This window comes from Setaria viridis, chromosome 2 (assembly GCF_005286985.2).
Source record: "Setaria viridis chromosome 2, Setaria_viridis_v4.0, whole genome shotgun sequence".
NCBI classification, from domain to species: Eukaryota; Viridiplantae; Streptophyta; class Magnoliopsida; order Poales; family Poaceae; genus Setaria; species Setaria viridis.
In genome coordinates, this window is record NC_048264.2 from 41,844,721 (window position 1) to 41,864,937 (window position 20,217).

At 53.2% G+C, this 20,217-nt stretch overlaps 2 protein-coding genes and 1 non-coding gene across 3 annotated transcripts; all 3 read right to left on the reverse strand.

Annotated features, from left to right (window-relative positions):
- Nucleotides 1-4,843: 4,843 nt before the first annotated feature.
- LOC117844589 (sugar transport protein MST6) lies at nucleotides 4,844-7,306 on the reverse strand. The gene is made up of 2 exons (XM_034725311.2): nucleotides 6,977-7,306; nucleotides 4,844-6,550 (listed from the first exon to the last, which is right to left on the reverse strand). The coding sequence occupies exons 1-2, from the start codon at nucleotides 7,107-7,109 to the stop codon at nucleotides 5,100-5,102; spliced, it is 1,584 nt and encodes a 527-aa protein (XP_034581202.1). The 5' UTR covers nucleotides 7,110-7,306; the 3' UTR covers nucleotides 4,844-5,099.
- A 5,569-nt stretch (nucleotides 7,307-12,875) lies between these two features.
- TRNAG-UCC (transfer RNA glycine (anticodon UCC)) lies at nucleotides 12,876-12,947 on the reverse strand. Its single transcript has one exon. It is a non-coding gene; the product is annotated as a tRNA-Gly (tRNA).
- Nucleotides 12,948-14,705: 1,758 nt separating this feature from the next.
- LOC117842155 (uncharacterized) lies at nucleotides 14,706-17,195 on the reverse strand. The gene is made up of 2 exons (XM_034722519.2): nucleotides 15,101-17,195; nucleotides 14,706-14,993 (listed from the first exon to the last, which is right to left on the reverse strand). The coding sequence occupies exons 1-2, from the start codon at nucleotides 16,789-16,791 to the stop codon at nucleotides 14,885-14,887; spliced, it is 1,800 nt and encodes a 599-aa protein (XP_034578410.1). The 5' UTR covers nucleotides 16,792-17,195; the 3' UTR covers nucleotides 14,706-14,884.
- Between the last annotated feature and the right edge of the window lie 3,022 nt (nucleotides 17,196-20,217).

The window sequence follows — 20,217 nt, forward strand, 5'->3', positions numbered from 1 at the left end:
CTTTCATTGCTCGTCTATCGGATTTTGCCATCGTGGCGACATGCATCTGTTTCTGATCTTTGTGATGATTTTACAGGCGCCCATACGGTGGAACCTTCGGTAGTTCAAGTATTCAGCCACTTGGTTGTCGTGCCACCGTTGCCCTTTCATCAATTGAAGCTCCTTCGTCCGCTCGGGCCTCGGGAGCTTGCTTCCAGCCTCTCCCTCGGTGCTCTACTCTGCTGCCTGCGAAGGGGAAGTGCCAAGCAGAGGCGGATGTGCTGACCGGACAAGCATGAGTTCGTTGAGAGGTTCACTCTGCAAGTGACCGGTTGTAAAGGTATTGTTTTCATATATATACCCCATCACTTATAAAAAGATCAAAGTTTAGGGGATCCAACCCAATATTTTTTAAAAAATAAACAGACTGGACTAGAAAGTCGTTTGCCCCCATCACTGATCAAAGTTTCGAGCGCGTGCACCGTGCACGTTCGTCCACTCCGTCCAAGTGGGAGTCGCCGCCGACGGGTGACGCATGCGTATCTGCGGAGCGCGGAAACTTTGGCCCGGGCTCCACCGCGGTTTCCACCAGCTGTACGCCGTCGTGGGACGACCGACTCCCCCCGGCCACGGCGCCGGTCCGCCGGACCCGCTGTGGCGCTGTCACAGTCCGCGGCCCACACCGTGCCGCACTTCCGCACTTGCCTCCGCCCCCGTAATCCGCACGGTCGGTGGGCGTCGCCGAGCCCACCCGCGGACCAGCCCGAAGCCCCGAATCAATTCCGTTCCAGGTGCTGGCTGAGTCACCGGGTGCTTGACTTCCACGGCTTCGGAGCACACGCGGCGGGGCCTCTGAATTCGCAGCTTCAACGAAGACAGCGTCATTAGTCCTCGCATTGCCAATGCCAACGTTTCCGTCTGATCCAGTGTTGACGAAACCCAGCTCCGGGCACATCCAAAAGCGGCGTAAACCTGTGCCTATCCGATGGAAGATCGAGGAAATTCGTGCGCAGCCGGCTTTGAATTTTGTTGCGCTCATTCTCGCTCAAGCCAGACATGCATCATGTGCTGGCACGTCTGCATGCAACCTAGCCAGCCTCCTACACTGTGGGGGTCGTTGCTGATCCGTCCCATGCGTGTACCACATGCGTGCACCGCTGTGCTGCTGCTGTCCTAGGCCGTTGCAGGGGAGTCAGCTCCAGCGCGCGCCAACGCGCGCACCGTCCGTCCTGCAGCTCCATTGGGGCTAGCTTGGAAGGCACACCAAAGGCCAGGTCACGAACCCGTGATGTGTGTGGATATGGTAGCACGTAGCAGCGATACGCTGACGGAACGGGCCCGTCGCCGCCCAACGATGAGAGCGATCGTGAACGCGAGCGAAACGCGCGGCCGGTGGCGCGTCCCCGAATCGGATCCTGTCACGTGTGGCATGCGCGCGTACCCGGAAGGAAACTGGTGGCGGTAGCTGGTAGATGCTGCCTGCTGGCCACGGCCGGGATCGATCACTTTACACGTCCGCCGGGAGAGAAAACAAAGGGTTATCCACAAATTTATCCGGATCACATTTGCGTAATCCGGCGCAGCAGCGCCGAGCCAACAACCACCTTTCGGGCTTGCCGATGGATCAGATTATTTTACGGGGGTGGACTGGTGCAGCGGATTCGCAGGTTTTTCCTGGAAAAAGTTGTCGCGCACATCGCGGCCGCGTGCGCGCAATTAATAATCCGCGCTAATCTAATCCAGAACGGCCGGGGCGACGCACATCGCTTTCCCGCTACGACGAGCCCGTGACGCTAGCACGTCGCGGTCGCTCGAAATCGCCCGCTAGTCATATGATCTCGCGGGCCTAGCTAGCTCTCGAGCTGGATCTGGTCTGGTGGTGTTCTCTATGGGGTCGTAATTGCGTTGGGCTTCTTTCGATCCGCTCTCGCCCGCTTTTCCGGATCGAACACGTGGGAACTGAGGAAAAGCGCCTGGGCCCCGGATGAGACCGAATCAGGCGTGGATAAGACGACAGATTAGCAGTAGTAGCAGAGCATGGATGAGGGATCGCCGAGTTGGTGGCTCCATTTGCCTGCCTTTGTATTTACTTCCGCCACGCTCTTCTTGTTCCTGATTCTGTGATGTAGCACTGCTTCTGTCGTGGATAAGACGGAGACGCGCTCTTTTTCGACAATGTTTTGTGGGTTAGGACGTGCTCGGTGTGTGTGGTTACAAAGAAAACGATGGATAAAGATCCTGAATGAGGTTGTCAGCATGGTTAATTGCCACAATAAACACACGCTAGTGGCGCCACATGAATTTCCTTGAAATTTTTACCGCATTATGTTCCTGTTCGTTGCGCACAATAGCATGCAGAATGGGAAAACCAAGCCACGCCATCCTTTGAGGCCACCAGCTTATATTTGTTAGCTCGTTGTTTAGGCGGGGTAGAAGAGTATTCTCTAGCTTGGTAATTGGTATCTTTTTTCGTGGTTTGTGTTCACCCGCCGGATTTGCATGACAAGCCAAGCAGAGTAATATGCATTTCTTAAACGGGAAACTGAAATTTTTAGAGCGCGTTCATTGCAGATAACGTTCAGGCAAGATTAAAGTGTAAGCGTTCAAGATCTTATTTGGATCCATCCATCCAAAATTTAGCTAGCTGAATTTATGGATGTTTGGATCCATCATCTTAATAATTATTAAAGAGATATTTGTTTATCCTGTACTGCAATTCTGGTAACAAAGTAAAGGACCCGTCAAACTTGCCTGGCCTGCACGGCGGCCGGTCGACGGTGTCGATTTGCTTGCGTCTATTTCTTTTTGATCGGTTGTAGATGTGCTCTGTTAATTGGATGTTCCAGGGGTTTGGATGGGAATTTGGTTTGCTGGTTCGGATTGAAATAAATAGTGTCTGGTGTATGTAGAAGCGTCAGCGCGGCATTCTCTTTCAGAACCATCGCCGCTCTAGACCAGAGAGAGGGACGAGGAAGTCTCTGGACAATGTTGCTAACTGACGGGCCTGTTCTGACCGTGCGATTAATTAAGGATAGTGAATGGACGACGCAGATCAGTAGTCGACGTGGCACAATGGGCGCTCGAGAAAGGCCCAATTGCCTGACCGAGATTCGTCTATTAGAGATCGTACGTCTTAGTCTACAAGCATGGTTAACCTGCTCTTTTGGATGATCGAAATGGCTCACCAACGTCGTCGACCTGGCGCAGGTTCTAGAAGACAGCTTGCGGATCTGTCAACAACAGGCACAGCTAGTAGTTGAGGGCTTCAGGCAGTGGATAACGCATAAAGCACAGCGTAGTAGTCCGGGCGTACGCCTAGTCCTACCTGACGGAGCCGGTGGTTCGGCCGCGTGTCAGCGTGCCGTGGTAGCGCGGCAGAGCCGGCGCGGAGGCTGACGGCGTGAGGTGGCGTTCATGATGCTGACGGCGTCGTTATCCCATCCATCCAATTCTAATAAGCAGGGTGCTTCAGAGATTCATCGAACACGACACCCCCAGGATTAGCCCTGTTAATTGGGTTGGGTTTATTGGTTTTAATGGTTTGGTTTATATAATAAGTTCATTTGAATTGGTTTATAATGAGTTGGCCTGCTAGATGGTTTGGTTTGGTTTGGGTTTTACAAATAAATAGTTTGGAAGGTGTTTGGGGTGTGTGGTATTATTTTTGGATCTAAAAGACTCTCAACCCGTGGGTTGAGACCCATTAAGAACCCAAAAGCCTGGAGCCTCATCTATCAAGAGTCGGACCCTAAAAATAAAACCTCACGTTCACACCTTAAAATTTTGGATAAATTGATCGAAACTTGTTACAGATGAATTAGTTTAACAGTCCGCTACTGTATGCAAAGCAGTACGGCTGGACTTACATGTGGGGCCCGCGTCAAGAGTCGGACCCTAAAACTAAAACCTCGTGTTCACACCTTAAAATTTTGGATGAATTGACCGAAACTTGTTGCAGATGAATTAGCTTGACAGTCCGCTACTTTGTGCAAAGTAGTATGGCTAGACTTACATGTGGGCCCCACGTTGAGAGTCACATACAAACTCAAAAAAAAAAGTTAACTAATGGGTTTTTATTGGGTACCTAATGGGTTCTTATTGGGTTGTAACCATATTTGGCAAGTAATTTGTATAACTTATGCAATAGTAAGTTTGGGGTGGTGTGGTGTGTGATAGTGGAGGTTTGGTTTAGGGTGGGTTATATTTATTTTCTTATGAGAATAGATTGGTGTGGTTACAACATGGGTTACAACCCAATTAACAGGGTGACCCAGGATCCACGTGATGCCACACAAAAATGGAGAAAGAGAAAGGAAAGAGGAGAAGAAACAAGGGCTCGCGTTCGATCATTCATGTTCTGATGCTCGTTGGCCTTCCGCAGATTCTTCGCCAGCTGAAGGCAAATCGTAGGCAGCTCCGTGACTGATTCTCGGATACCGCGGTGCATTTTCGTCGCCTCATAATCTACTTAAGCGCGAACGATTTCTGAAGAAATTTTCATCGCCCAGCGAAAAGATTTTTCCAGAGAGTACAAGGTGGGTACACGCCAAAAGCCATTGCGCTGCTAAACGGGCACATGATCAGCCGACAAAGGCACACCAGCTTGTTGCCGCCATATGGCTGATTTTGAAATCGCCCGCATGTTTAAACGAATAGATTTTGCAGCCCTGGAATTCCAGAACTCTCATTTTAAAATCTCATGCTCGCTGATCTTGATCACCGTGTGAAATCAATCAAAACACCGCATTTTTTTAAAAAAAAATCTTTTGGACATGCAAACGTGCCAACTTTAATTGCTGTGGATCAGAAAGTCAGTACTCAGTACCCTGTAGTCAGCAAGAGTCCATGCGCACGGAGAAAGGCAGAGTTTTAATTTGCAACTTGCATTCATATACTTCGATTTGATCCAATCCATACCCCACAAAGAAAAAAGAAGACAGGGGACGAAGACCAGTTGACTGTTCGTCATCATCCAGTCATCCTACCTACTGCGATGATTATAATACGGTGAATCTTAAACCATTTTAAATTTCCCGCTAAACCCGAAGAATAAAGCCGTATGAGTAAATTATTGCCCGGCCGACACCGTCAGCAGCGAGCGACGTCCCAGGCGTCACGGGCTACTGCATGCCGGCGAGCTTGCCGTTGCCGTTGGCACCGCCGCGCATCTCGAGGTCGGCGCCGACGTGCACGTCCTCGTCGCGGATGAAGCGGCCCCAGTACCAGTGGTTCTTCCACACGAGCACCATTTCCTCGATGGGCACGTTCTTGGTCTCCGGCAGGAAGAGCGCGACGAAGATGGTCATGACCACCACCCAGGCGCCGAAGAAGAAGAAGAGGATGAACTTGAAGCGGCAGAGCATGGGGAGGAACGCCTGCGCGATGATGAAGGTGCAGAGCATGTTGACGGACACGTTGATGCTCTGCCCCGCCGACCGGATCTCCAGCGGGAAGATCTCGCTGGGCACCAGCCACCCGAGGGGTCCCCATGACCAGGCGAACCCGGCCACGTAGGCGCAGATGAAGAGCACCACGATGGCGGCGTACGCCTTGGGGATCTCCGCCACGCCGGAGAACCCGAACTTGGCGCCGATCAGGCTACCGACGACGATCTGGCAGGCGAGCATCTGGGTCCCGCCCTGCAGGAACAGCTTGCGGCGGCCGAGGCGGTCCACGGTGACGATGGAGACGAAGGTGGCGAAGACGTTGACGAGCCCCGTGATGACGGCGGACATGAGGGAGGCGTCGTCTGCGAAGCCCAGCGTCTTGAAGAGCACCGGTGCGTAGAACATGATGACGTTGATGCCGGTGAGCTGCTGGAACATGGGGATGGCGATGGCCATGACGAGCTGCGGCCGGTAGCGCGGCTGCAGGATATTCCGCCACGGGTGCGCCACGAGCTTGGACTCCTCGCTGGCGGCGACAAGGTCGTTGTACTCCTCCTCCACGTCCTCCGTGCCGCGCACGCGCTTGAGCATCCGCTTGGCGGCGTCGGTGTAGCCGCGGTCGATGAGGGAGTTGGGGGTGTCGGGCAAGAACAGCGCGCCGATGGCGATGATGGCCGCCGGCACCGCCGCCAGGGCCAGGCTCACGCGCCACCCCCAGCCGCCCTTGATCTTGGCGGTGCCGTAGTTGATGAGGTTGGCGCACAGGATGCCGATGGTGATCATGAGCTGGAACCCGATGTTGAGCATCCCACGGAGGCGCGCGGGGGCCATCTCCGACAGGTACACCGGCACGGCCTGGTTGGCGAAGCCGACGCCGATGCCGAGGAGGACGCGGCCGAGGATGAGCATGACGACGTCCTTGGCGGCGCCGTTGAGGGCCGCGCCGATGAGGAACGTGACGCCGCCGCCGAACATGGACCACTTGCGCCCGGCCACTCGCGTCACCGTGGCGGCGAAGAAGGAGGCCACCAACGCGGCGAGGTAGAGCGAGGAGGTGAACATGGTCAGCAGCTGGCTGTCGAACTTGCAGTACTGGTTGGTCTGGTTCCGCTCCGCCTCCTGCTCCTTGCGGTACACCGACGGGAAGAACTTCATCAGGAACGGGTTCATCGACGTCACGCCACCTGATCATCACGAACAAACGTCAGTTTTTTTTTGCTTTGCCACTGATTTTTTGCTTCTAAGACTATTCTAATTTTCTGAAGGAATGATCTGAGGTGATGTTTTTTGTTTATTTGGAAAAAAGAAGGCTAGGTGATGCATGGAAAGATTCTTCTTGGCTTTGCGAAAGAATCTGGGAAACCAAATAAAGAAAAGGCGGGGGAATATCGCAGTTTTGTTTGTATGTGTAAAATCATGCGTCGGGTCTCCCGACAGCACGGTAGGTGAACTGCGCCCGAGAAAATACCCTGATTTGCAAGAACAGAGCAGCGTGCGAGATGCAAACAGAGAGTGTGTTTTCTCTCTCTTTCTAATCATAGCCATGATTTTTTTTTTGAAAAAGATCAGGAACAGAAGAACATCGCAGAGGGACGGGATGCGTAGCTTACCAGAGATGCCGATGTCATATCCGAAGATGAGGCCGCCGGTGGCGGCGACGATGCAGGCGAAGAGCACGAACATGGTGAGCTTGCCGGGGTAGTCCTTGCCCCCTCCGGTGTTCACCACCACGCCGCCGGCCATGGCGACTGCCCAATACTCAAACCACAAACACACAAAGCTTTCGCCTCACACGATCACAGGCTAGCTCCACACAGAAGACTTCACGAAAGGCCTATGCCAAGAGGAAAAGAATGGAAGTGCTCGTGAGCGCCCGGAGAAGATGGGAACGTCTGCGAGTTCAGAGGCGAACGGAGGCAGCGTTGATTGTTGAGACGGGGGAGGAGCGGGCGGGCATTTATAGGCGGGGCGAGGGGCCTCCATGTGAATGGGCGACGAGCTGGAGGGTGAGACTGCCAGGGTGGGGCCAACGCTCCCTCCCGCCCGCGCTTGTTTTTCCGTTCATTAATTGTGGCCGTGGATAAATCTTTATCCCAGCTACCGGCCCCACCACCCCCGCTTCTTCCTTCCTGGAAAGACCCAGCGGCCATTAATGTGAACACGGCGCCGGTGCAGGCGCGCCAGCTGCTTTCCGCTCCCGGCGACGGCGGGGAGGAGGGTCGCCGTTCGCCGCCGTCCACCGCGAGAACGCGTGCGTGTACACGCTCGAGATGGGCTGGCGGTGTTATCCGTTCCGTTCCCGTTTTCGCTGCGAAATGTAAACGTGCAGTGGATAACGGCATTATTAGGTTCGAGGGTAGAAGAACAGTTAGCGGGGGGATCTCCTGCTGTGCTGTGTCTGGATTTCTGGAGTCACACCTGCTGATGACTCGGCGACAGGTCATGCAGGCTCCATGCGTAGCGTAGCAGCGTTAATGGCGAATCCGATTCTTGCTGATCAAGTTCCTCGATTGTGGTTTAATTTGGCAGGGTGGGTAGGTGCATGCCGTTGCCTTCCTCATGGGAGGTGAGGTACGCTTGCTGACGTGGAACCGGCTGTGCAAGTGTTGAGCACATGTGGATGGGTCAACGGCTCAACGCTGGTCCAAATTAAAACAGATGAAACTGATTAACCAGGCTGCGGCATGGCAAATTTGCGCAAAGAAAGAACCGAATAAAAGGGTTCAGTTTTCTCTTAGGTTATGGGTCTTGATCTAAACGATGATGTAGATTCTTAGGTTAACCATCATAACTCGACGAAATCAGATAATGGAATGCGGCGTTTTATGATCAAGCCGTGACATGCTATGCTGACCCACAAGATCCAAAGTGCGCAACTTGGCTGCATTCACCGAACACATGCTCGCTCGGCGGCCACGGAAGTTGGGACTTGGACGGAATGATGGAGGCATTGTTTAACACAAGCGCGAGCACGTCGCAGTCATCGTGGGCGAACAGTGCCCCGGGACTGGCTCGGCCGGTCGGCTGCGTACCCGTCGGACAGCTAATCTGCTAGCTCGGACGACCATGGCCTCATCTACTATCTCCTTGGTCCGGCGCCGACCGGTGCGCCAGCACGTATATACTAGTACAGAAAAGCCATCGAGCCAGACACGGCGAACCGCCGCCAACGGCGTTTTCTCCGATCCGGGCACATGTTAGGAACGATCTGCCTGAGATATTTCTCCTTTTCGTACTGGCTCCCGCCGCCGTGGTGGTGTGCGTGCGTGGCGTCGTCACGCCACCACATTACTGCGTTCTCGTCGCTGGAGTCGGCGGCTTCCGGCGGAGTCAAAGGAGGGTGCGGCAGAGGCGCGCGGGCGCTCGGGGCTAGCTGGCCGGACCGCGCCGGGAGCCGGTGCGGGCAAAGCTAGGCCGCAGGTGTGGGATCGCTGGGATACGCTAGCTTGCAGCCATGTCGACGTCGCCGCATCGCGGACGCGACAAGGACGCCTCCCATTTGTACCGGTCCCGTCCGGCCTGTAGCCCGGTAGCATGCGTGAGTAATGCCAAGCGCCGGTCACGATCCTAGGCTCACTAATGGCTTGCTGGGTAATGGCAAGCTAACTGCTATAATTTGGTCAAAGGGATGCCGATCTCGACGGTCGGAGCAAGCTAGCCTGGTCCACGGAACTACGGCGCCCATGTCGGTCTCTGTGGGAACTAGGAAGGGCATGCCAGTAGGAGTGCAGGAGGCAACCGCAAGTACACAAGGCTAAGAAGAAGCTAAGCACATGGGACGGGACGGGGAAGGCGGAAGGCAGGCCTGCGATCCGAGTCAACGATCGACTGGGATACGCGAAGAAGACGGGCCAGCCATGCCATGGTTCCGAGCAAGAGGGGGGAGGGAGAGGCCGATGCGCGTGCGTCACCGCGACGACGAGAGCGAAGCCAGCGGACGGGTCCGGCGACCGGCGCTGAGGTCAAGCCCACCCCAAGACGTGTGCCTGTCAGTGTGGACGCAGCAGCTCCCGCATGTGCCGCTCGTTCTCGCGCCTCGCCAGTCAATGCCAACCAGCCGGGTCAACCACTGCTGCTGCCAGTCGACTGCGAGTCCTTGCTGGGCTTTCACTGTTGCCGGGATAAGACCCCGCTGAGATTTGACTTGATTGATACTCCTACGATGCTGCTGCCCAACCCAAGTCGGCTGGCAAGAGCCCAAAAAATGTGCGGATTGGGATCGTACTGTGGTCCGTGGTGACCTTTTGTGGAAAGTGGGACCCTACAAGCAGCCTCGTTTGAAAAAGTCTCGTAGGAGGAAGAGTCCTAGACTGCGGTCCACCAATCAACATCCAGCAAAACCCAAGAATATTCAGACTAGCAGACAAAAGAAAGAGCTGCTGCAACTTTGCATGGCGTGGTGCGTTGCATACTTGCACACCACCGTTTGTCAACAGTACAGTTTTTCGACTTTTCGTTCGGCATGGGCCTACGGTGTGTAATCTACACGTTGTCATGTTTGAATACTGTTACGATGCACTCATCGAAATCCGAAAACAAACTACTACTGCTTTTGTACTAAAATATGTAATCTGCTTCTTCCAACTGCCCAAAGTCCAAAACAATATGCTAAATGACTAAAGCACGTCCTAAGAAACTGAGCTGCGCGAGTGCAAGTAGCAGCAGCAGCAGATGAACAATGTGCCGCTACCAGTAAAGCCCGAGTTCTAAAACCCTGAGCCATACGTGGAAAGCTCAGCGGCGGCGGTTCTCGCGCCATTTCTTCGTTCAAGGCGTGCAGGAAAGCATGCTGCTCCGTCCATCAAGTGCCAAAGGTTAGTGAAAAAGCGTGCGTTCAGGTTTAATTTGAGACTTCAACTGTCGTTTTGTTCTGTTCCTAGTTCTTACCGCCAAGAAGACCACACGCGCTATGACCTGACCTGTGAGATGTTTACAGTTGACGCCGTATCCGTATCCGTAGTCAATTACAGTGACACGCAAGACCACCAGAGCTACCTACATGAGGACGATGTAATTTTCTTCCTTGAGCGCAGGATATTTTCAAGGTCAATGCTGCTGGGTAGTAACGTAGCCCACGAGGCCGCCCCGCTTAATTGCCGCTCGTGGCCGTTGCGGCCGAGCTGCAATAACCACGCGGATTAAACAATCTTCGCCTGCTAAGCCCACAAAACAATATTGCATACCCGCGAAAACCCGCAAGGACCCACTTCATGACAACGCCCATCTCCTTTCTTTTGCTCGCCACGGTGCTGCCCGGCGCCGCCGGACGATGGTCACCGGAGGGTGAGCATAACGAGGAAGCCGAGGAACGTCGCCGCGCCGACGCCGGATCAGCTGAAGACGATAAGCTGTGCCATGCACTCGCGCGACCGCCGGAGTTTATCGTAGCTCCTCGGGACTACGCCGGAGCAGCAGAGCACGATGACGCCGCCGCCTTCGCCGCCCTCTGCTTGCAGGCTCACCTCTCGCACGTGGCCACGCCGATCGTCGCACGTGATGGTGGTCTAGACGGCCACGACGCCAGCGCCGGCGCCGGCGCCGGTGCCGAGCACGAGAGCGTCGACGCGGAACGGGGCGCCCAGGAACCTGCCAGACGATGCGCAACATGATGCAGGCTCCACCTCTCGTCGCCATCGACCCTGCCAGCAACGCCTCCGATGGCACCAACGTCCACCTCAAAGAGAGCCAGCAGGCCTTGTGACTAGCGCTGATGATTCTTTCGGACGCTCGCGGGGTTTGCGGACACAGCCACCAGGCCCACTAACCAAGCACACTAATTCCCATGCGGGTTAGCGGCTTCTCGTGATTGATTGAAAATGCTTTGCGGGCTAACGCATGTGGGTTGTGGCTGTCCACAACCCGCCCCGCCTGCATCCCTACTGCTGGGCACTCGATCACGGTCTCACCGGTTGGTCTCACGGGCTACCTCAACCAGTTAAGTCTGTCAATTTTCACTGTCACATTCAACCAGCTGGTAAAGCAGGTTTATCCAGCAGGAATATTCATCGTCAGTGAGCATAAGATATGTGAATGCACGGCATGCGGCGTGCATATCTCTTTCACTCACGTCGCTGCACGCAAAGGCCTAGACGCGCGTGTGGCTGGTCGAGCCGCCGGGCAATATTCTACAAGTCAAGCAGATTCCTTTTTCATCACATCAACGAGTGGCCCCGCCAGTAATCGTACCTACCAGCAGCCACTATTCTACTTACAAGTTAACCGATGGAATCGATTGACATGTGCAACACGGGTGTGCACAATTAAGATGGCCAGATGGGCCTTAATTACTACTACTAGTAGCAGTAGATTAACACCAAACTACAGTGTATATTATTCGATCCTCGTCGTACTTAATATTTGCTTCACGTACCCTGCAAATAGCAAAATGTTTTCCTTTTCCCTTCATTTCATCCCAATCTTAAGCAAGTGCATTTCGTCGACCGATAGTAGACACGTGCGACCTGTCTGTTTTTTTCCCCCCTGAAGTCCCTGATCGGCTGATCTCATTATCAAATCACTGAAATCAGAGAGGGGGGTCGCATTCTCTTTTGCGGATGGAGCACAAACTGGCGGGCTGTATTCTTTGGTCATTTACTCGTTCAGTTTCCAAACGCTAATGCCGTCCGAGTCACGTGCAATCATGTGCGGATTCTGGTCTACATTCTTCCGAGAATGACACCCAGTTTGCCCACACGCAGTCACGTGCAAATAAAAAGGGCCGGAATGGATTCTAGGAATTTGAGGCCACGAGCTTGGTGCCTGTAGTGAGTGGCTCACTGGCTCGTCAGCTATCACCGTTTTCCACGGGTGCCCGCCCTCTCGCCTGTGATTTGATTTTGGAATCCCAAGTGATGGGCACTAGCGATTTGTGGATCGTGCCCGTCGCCCGTGCGCTGAGATTGTGTGGGGGTATGCAGGAAACGTGGCAAGCAGAGGCACCGAGATGACTCGGAGCGAGGCGGACGTCCGCTTCAGTTTTGATCATACAGAGTTGCAGACCGGGCGAAAGTTGGAGTAGCGACGCATTCTGTGAGGGTTCTGCTCGTGAGTCGTGATACGGTAGCAGAGGTGCTGGCAAACTAGATAAGATAGTGTACAAAGAAAGGAAGGGGAGAGCAAAGTGAACTCAGATCTCAAATTGCAAAGCTGAATGTTCAGATCAGAGATGTGAAGCGCAGCAGCTTGAGAATTTCCGGTAATGTAGCTGAAGAAAAATACTGAGCTTAAGCTGTTTGAAATGATAGTTTATGGCCCATCGATGTGCTGGGCCTGAGCGCCTTCACGCGCGCGCGAGAGGACCAATCCCTTCATGGGCTTTTGTCGGTCTAGATCAGCCCAAATCTTTCACGCTCATGATGGACTGGATCACCACCTACAACACCGGAGGAAGATGAAGCCCAAAAATTCGTCACATACAGGTGTACCCTGAACCGGACGGCCCGGGCGCGGCACGGCGGCATCACAGGACCGTTGCGCGGCGGCCAGCTGCGGCAAAACAAAAAAAAGAGATGCGTCTGCCGGGAGTCGAACCCGGGTCTATTGCTTGGAAGGCAATTATCCTAACCGTTGGACTACAAACGCCTTGTTGAGGTAAAGGTTAAGATTAAAAATAATAGAGAACAGACACATGAGAGCATGTATATTAGGCACCTTCTTTCCCTTTTCCTTTGATATGTTTTCATTTCTGTACCTTTTTCCCCGACTCCCAGTGTTAATTGAGAACCTCTAGAACACAAAGTCCCTGGACCCTATGCTGTTAGTCAGCAAAGCTTTTAGGTCTCTGTTGACAGGGCTCAGCTTTTCTATAGGTGGTCAACTTCAACAAGAAAAAGTCGGAAAGAAAGCAGCGTCAGAGTAACATAATCTCTGGATGATGTAGTAGCCAACCTAACCCAACAATCATCTCACGGTCTTCCAGAAATCCGGAACTACTTTTAAGCGTTGACGTTCCAGAACAAAAAGCTCTTGATTGCTGCAGAACGGCGCCTCCCCTCCCTCAACTGCCTCGGACTTGGAGACAGACACCTTGCACATCACAGGGGCCAATGCCACTACGAAGCTGATGGTGCGACCAATTGTAAGGTTGGCCGGTGTTGGAAACTGGAGATCAAAATAAAACAGAGGGAATTGCTTGTTGGGCAGACGTTTTCATGTGCTCACTGCTCAGTGAATGGCTGCTGGAAAAGGCAGCTCGCCTGACTCTGACTCAGTGATGACCGGGGAACAAACTACCGAACCTGCCCGTCGAAAAGAAACCATTCCTGTCTGAATAAACGACCCGTGTCTGGAGATGCGCTGTCCAACGTCTCTGACTGAAGCTTCTCACGACAGGTACGTGTAGCCGGAACTGCCATCTCGGCTCATACCTCTGAAGTCATGCTGAGTTGCTAGCTGCTCAAACATCTTGTCTGAAACTTGAAGCAAGCGAATGCTCCTCCTCATCGAACAAGGACTGACCTGACTGTTCGGCTCAGAGGGGGACAGGAAACTAGAAAAGCAGCCATCAAGCTGATGCCAATGTTGCGTGTCTCCTTCAGCCAGTTATTGGTCATTTCAGGCTCTCGACAGCGAGGCTTGAGCAACGGAAGCACGGACGGTCGATCGGGGGCTCGGGGCAGGTCTACGCGCCAATGCCTCGGCATTGTGACGCTGGAAATTTCACTGGTCCAGGTCTCAGATTCAGCCACACGGTACTGAATCCAAACTACTGGTGTAGCACATAAAGTCGTGTATTGTTCATGTTCAATGACCGTGCTTCTGCATCGACATTGCAGATTTACAGTATCTTCCACGACCAGTCAGAGAGTTTTATTGCCCTGCTTTGACTCGATAGTACAATCTTCAGAAACACCTGCAGATGCTGCAGCACGCGAGATAAACGCACAGTTACATTTACATCCTGCAAAAGGTCTGCAGACACAGCAGCAATGGATCGAGTGCGTCAGAGAAGACGACCAGTCGCCAATAGATCCGCAGCTCTGCGTGCAATAAGTGTGTCCACATGGATGGATCGAGGTAAAGAAGACGGCGACTTATTGCGATCGCGAGAGCTAGCTTGAGCCCATGATCGCAGCTCGTCGGCAGGCAGGCACGCAGTACCCGCACTGTACCGCGAGAGATCATAACGCGAAGGCGACCCTACCGCGCGATCGCGAAAGCTCAGATCGATTTGCCATTTTGCTGCTGAATGATTGGTTTCCATCACTCATTTGGGCCATGGTCCACGCCGCCCACCTTTCTGTCAAAGATGAATGTGCCCAGCGGCAAGAAGGAAAACATCCGATGCACAGGTAAAAGTGTGCGATTTTCTGATGCTGATGCAGTCACTGGGTGGATGGATTAGTTGTTGAATGGACTCGCACTTTTATTTGACAGTGATGAGTGATATACACATGGGGTGACAAATCACTGGGTGATTCATTCTTTGATTCCTTCACAGCAACAAAAGATGCAAGGAACATGTGTGTTAGCTAGAGGTACAGTACTAGTAAGTGACAGCTAGTTCTTGTCGCCAAGGATTACAGGCTCCAGATGCCATGGAAAATACTCCTCAGCTTGCTCCCGCCAAGCTTCTTCACGATCCGTTTGGCGTCCGGGACATTAGTCTCCGCGAGCTTCTCGAGATTCCTGCCATGGAAACATAACAAACAGATCGTGAGAATTTCTAGTGAGATGAGATGTGATGAACAAAAACACATAACGATTAGTCAGTGATTGACAGGTGGTGTCTGTACCTGACGTGCTCCGAGGACATGATCTTCCTCCGGCCGGAGCTGCTGTCCGTGAGGTGCATCAGCGTCGACAGCAGCAACCGCTTCGCCGGCGTGGGCTTCTCCTCTTCGGGGCCCAGTAGCTGCAGCACCTGCGCCACGTTGCGGTCATCCTGGACGAACCGCTTCCGGTTGCGGTGCACGGACACCATGGCGCAGAGCGTGTCCGCCGCCATCTCCCGCGCCTCCGGGGACTTGGCCGCGCGGAGGACGCTCACCATCTCCGGCATGAACCCAGCGTCCCCCATCGCCTTCCTGATCTCCTCGGACACCTGGCACAGGCGGTGCGCCGCCTTGAGGGCGCAATGCTGCAGCGTGGTGTCGCCGTTGCGTAGCAGGGAGAGGACGCGGTCCAGGAACCCGGCGGCGAGGAGCCGGTCCGTGGAGGTCGGCGGCGAGAGACAGATCGCGTCGATGGCGCGGAGGGCGACCTCGCGCGCCTTCGAGGAGCGCGTCGGGGAGGACGGGTCGAGCGCGCGGACGAGGGACTCGACGGCGCCTTCCTGAATGACGGCCTCCCTGGCGGAGCTGTCCCCGGAGGCGATGGCGGCGAGGAGCTCCATCGCCTGGATCCGCGCCGCGTCGTCCGTGGCGGCGCCCTGCGAGAGCGACACGAGCGCCGGCACGGCGCCGGCGTCGGCCACCATGTACTTCCTGATCTCGTCCACGCCTGCGAGGCTCCGCAGCACCCGGCACGCCGCGCACACGAGCTCGCCGCCGCGCGCGCCGTGGTCCGTGCACACGTTGAGCAGCGCCGTGACGCCACCGTGCGCGGCGACGGCCCAGGCATTATCCGAGTTCTCGGTGAGCCTGCAGAGCACCCGCGCCGCGCGCTCCTTGGCCGCCGCGGTGCTGCCGGCGCCCGCGTCGAGGACCCGGACCACGGGGGCGATGACGCCGCCGACGACCAGGTCGCCCCTGTGCGCGTCGGACCCGGCGATCACCGAGACCGCCTCCAGGGCCTCCTCCTGGACGCGCGGGTCGGGGCACTCGAGCAGCGAGACAAGGACCCCGACGCCGTCCGGGACGTCGGAGGCCACGACGCGGACGCACTTCTCGTCGTCGCGCAGAGCCTCGCCGAGCGCGGCGGCGGCCTCCCTCCGCATCTCGGCGCCGCCGGCCCGGAGCCTGGCGAAGAGGTCCCGCACGTAGAACCGCACGTCATCGCGGGTGGCGCCGGCGCCGGGGCGTGGCACCACCAGCGCCCGCGCCCGCGTGAGCGCGCCCGACGCGTACACCTCGTCCAGCCGCGCCACGTGCGCGTCGAGCGCCGCCGCCAGGACGTCGAGGTCGCTGCGCAGCCGCAGCTTGCCGCCGCCGTAGTGCCGCCCCTGGCTGCGCGGCACCAGCTCCAGCGCCTCCCGGGCGGTCGCCGCGACGTCCCGCAGGAGGCTCGCGAACGCGTCGCACCTGTCCTCGCCGTTGTCGTCGTCGGCGCCGGTGACGGTGATGTCGGCGAGGCCGGCGTGGAGGCGGTTGAGCCGGTCCCTGATGAGCTGCCACTTGAGCGGGAACAGCGTGGCCGACAAGGAAGCGGAGACCAAGGAACTGATGGCGTCCAGCGCCTCCGCAAGCATCCCCTGCTCATCCAGCTCCTCGTTCTGGCTCAACTCCGCCGCCGGCGCGGCCGCTTCTTCCTCCCCTGCTTCTCCCATCCTCCTGTCCTGTCCAAGCTCACTGCCTCAGCAGCATCGGTCAGCTCCTTCTCCGAAGAAGGCTCACATGCACCTCTTCGATTCTCGCCGAGCTTGCATCGTGGTGGTGGTCGAGCGAGGACGAGAGGAGAGGTGGAAGGAAGCAGCGGTGCGTGGAGTGTGATAACTGTAACTGCACGGTGGCGCTGAACTGGAAGAGACGGGCAGCTTTGGCGTCTTCCAGGTAGTTAATGGAGGTGGAGGTGGAGGCGGGTGGGCCCGGCAGTGGGCGGTGGACCTACCGGCCGGGGCGCAGGCGCAGCACGAGCGCGCGACTGTTGATGCATGCGCTGGGCTTCTCGGGGAAACACGACGACGAGGCCCCGCCTGCCCTGGGGATCGGCGAGCTTTGGTGCGGAGCGGCAAGCGCACGACGAGGGGAATGGAATAGCGGCACAAGTGACCAAGCCTGCCAGCGTCCACTGGCTACGGGTTTAGGATCGCGTGACACGCTCAAATGCTAGGCGCACATAGAGGAGAAATATGGAACCCTCTCCAGCTCAAGTGTCAACCATTTGAACAACACAAATATACAGTATCTTGTTCTGTGCGGTGAAAGACGAAACTATGCAAGCCGACACGACAACCTCCTCATCAGTCTTGTATTGTATCTCTCACAAATATGGCTATTTATTTGGCCATAGGCGGTGTACTGCTCATTGATAGCAAGGTACGTGACCTTGTCACCCTGAACGTCTATGTGTGTGTGTGAATCAGTGGTTGTGCCAATATATTTATTTCTTTTTCATAAAAAATATGGACGCTGATACTGCATCTGAGTGCCACATCAAGAGCTTTCAGGATGGATGTCAATGCTCATTCATATAGCTTGATGTATCCACTATTCCACTAGAATGGAACTCATCTGTTACTATTTGCACTAACAAACACCATGACTCAAATTCGGTCAAATAAATCATTTATTTTTATATGTAGTAAAACTTCTCACTGATGGTTTGGATGATATACTCCTTTTTGGTTCGAACAACTCATTGTCCTAGATATAACATAGAGAATAAAATAATGATACACTAGAATTGAACTCATTTCTTACTCTTTGCACTGACAAACACCACGACTCAAATTCGGTTAAATAAACCATTCATTTTTATGTAGTAAAATTTTTACTGATGGTTTCAATTTTTTATGTAGTATGCGAATATGGATGGATCATGGATGCCTAGCATTATCTACATAGCACGCTCAATACTCATGCATTCTCTAGGCTACAAAATATATTATTTTTAATTATTTTGAAACTATTTGAAAATAGTCATTATAATTGAACCTATTTAGATTTGTATCTATGACTATTGATATTAATATGGTTAATGGTATTAATTTTAATCATATGACTAATGATATACAATTTAACTTCAAATTGCGCACATTCAATAATTAAAAATTGAATCTATTTAAAATTTGCAATAATTATCTTGAAACTATTTTAGAATGGTATCTATGAATAATAAAAATATTAAATTGTATAAACTATTTATTTCTAATTTCAATTAATGTTGGCAATGCTATATATCCCATGTTGTATTTTTATGACTTGTAATATGATTGGTGTAAATAAATGTGTAGTTGTGAAAATAGAAAAAATATGAAATATTAATGGTATATTTTTATTCATCTAACTCAGTGTTTGGTTAACATATTAGCCCGGTTTTCAATCAAAATATTATTTTTTTAATAATTTATTTATAATGGTTCTAAGAAAGTATTAACTCAATATACATGTTCAAACCATTATTAGTTTTTATGTGTTTTTGTTCTTAAATATAAGTATCCTTTGGTTTTTGAAATGAAAAGAGAATTTATAATTTGAGGTGCAGATAGTCCAATTTCTATCTGTATTAAAGATTCAAGAGTATCCTAATTCATTTTAAAATATGGATACAAAAGTGGAAAGAGCAATATATAACGGTATCCTATCTAATTTCCATCCCCGAAAATCTCAACGTGGTGACCACTTTCCACGAACGAAACTCGCCACAGCTCGGACGCATGATTCATCACGAGATGCAACATCGAGTTCTTAGCATCGACCGATGGCATCATGGCAAAGCGAACAAAGTCTGTCAAGTCAGTCCAGGCATCTAGCAGCGCAGCCTGCAGCCGAGAATCACGAAGCACTGCCGCACTGGCACTGAAGCATCCACTCAACGCCGAAGAACGCGCGCGACTGGACAAGAGCGCATGCACGGGAGCAATTCCTGTGCGCCTGCCTCATCGTGCCATGCATGCAATCCTGCCATGAAAACTACTACTCTAGAACTGCCAATCTTCTCGTCGCCTAGGAAAGGGTCCATTTCTATCCACTTGCGCTTCGCTTCTACGCCGCTCATGTGAGCCCTTCCTTAATTTGGCTGCACCTGCACCTGCACCTCACGAGAGAGCCTCGCTTTAGCTGGTGTGGATGTGAAGGAACAAAGGGCGAAAGGAGCACAGGAAAAGATGCATAAAAAGCTCTGCATGGCAAGGATCACACAAGGGTCTTGTTGCCCTCATGGCAAGAAAAGGGCGCCCGCTTTCCTCTTTCTGGAGATCCGCAGAATACTTGGCGGTTGGTCATGTGAGAGCGAGAGGCAAACGGCATCGGCTACCTGCTCTGCTCAGCTACCGGTCTGTTACTGCAGTGTGATCCGTGATGCTGCATTGCCGTGGTAAAGAACAGTGCAGGATGGAAACATGTGATTCGTGAACATTCCATCAGGCAAACAGAGATGAGAACAATTTAGCATGATTTTGCCGTGTATGGCTGCATGCTGCATCGGTACGTCCGTCGGATTATTGTCTCTGGATGGATTGTGACTTTGTGAGAGCCCATGCCTGCATGGGAGCTGGGGGCTCAGCACATGTGGCTGGAACTGTGGATGGATAGCTGCGAGACTCTACCAATATCACTGATATGAAATCAATCAATAATGTTTCGGAAAATGCAGCTGCAGTGGTCACGTATGCATGGCTGGAATCGTCTACTGTTTGGAATCAGTACCTAGCAGGATAACAGACCATCTCCTCCTTAGAAAAAAAATGAAGGCAAAGTCTGTACAGAACTTTCACACAGATTGTGGCTACCTGATTGTATGAGCCACCACTCATCTCCTGTAGTTAGTTCTTCAGAAACCTTGGACCCATCTCCTCATAATGCCATTGTTCTCTGGACAAACTCAATAAATTGGTAATACGAGATCCTGGAAAAGGGACAGATCTCTGATCTGGACCCATGATTGCCCTTCAAGATCATCATGGGTAGTGGCTCGCAAAGCGCTCCCAAAGTTTTGGTCCCATGGAAAGTGGTTGTGGGTGACAAAGTACATGTGCTATAGCCCATAGGATGATATGGTAGTAAAAGCTTCGGTTTCCCCATGGAGAGGAAAA

Excerpts from the sequence above, each read along its gene's own strand:
- LOC117844589 (XM_034725311.2), bottom strand. The coding sequence starts at position 7,109 with ATGGCCGGCGGCGTGGTGGTGAACACCGGAGGGGGCAAGGACTACCCC. Across the intron at positions 6,551-6,976 it reads ATATGACATCGGCATCTCTG|GTGGCGTGACGTCGATGAAC; the intron begins GTAAGCTACGCA and ends CGTGATGATCAG.
- LOC117842155 (XM_034722519.2), bottom strand. The coding sequence starts at position 16,791 with ATGGGAGAAGCAGGGGAGGAAGAAGCGGCCGCGCCGGCGGCGGAGTTG. Across the intron at positions 14,994-15,100 it reads ATGTCCTCGGAGCACGTCAG|GAATCTCGAGAAGCTCGCGG; the intron begins GTACAGACACCA and ends TTTCCATGGCAG.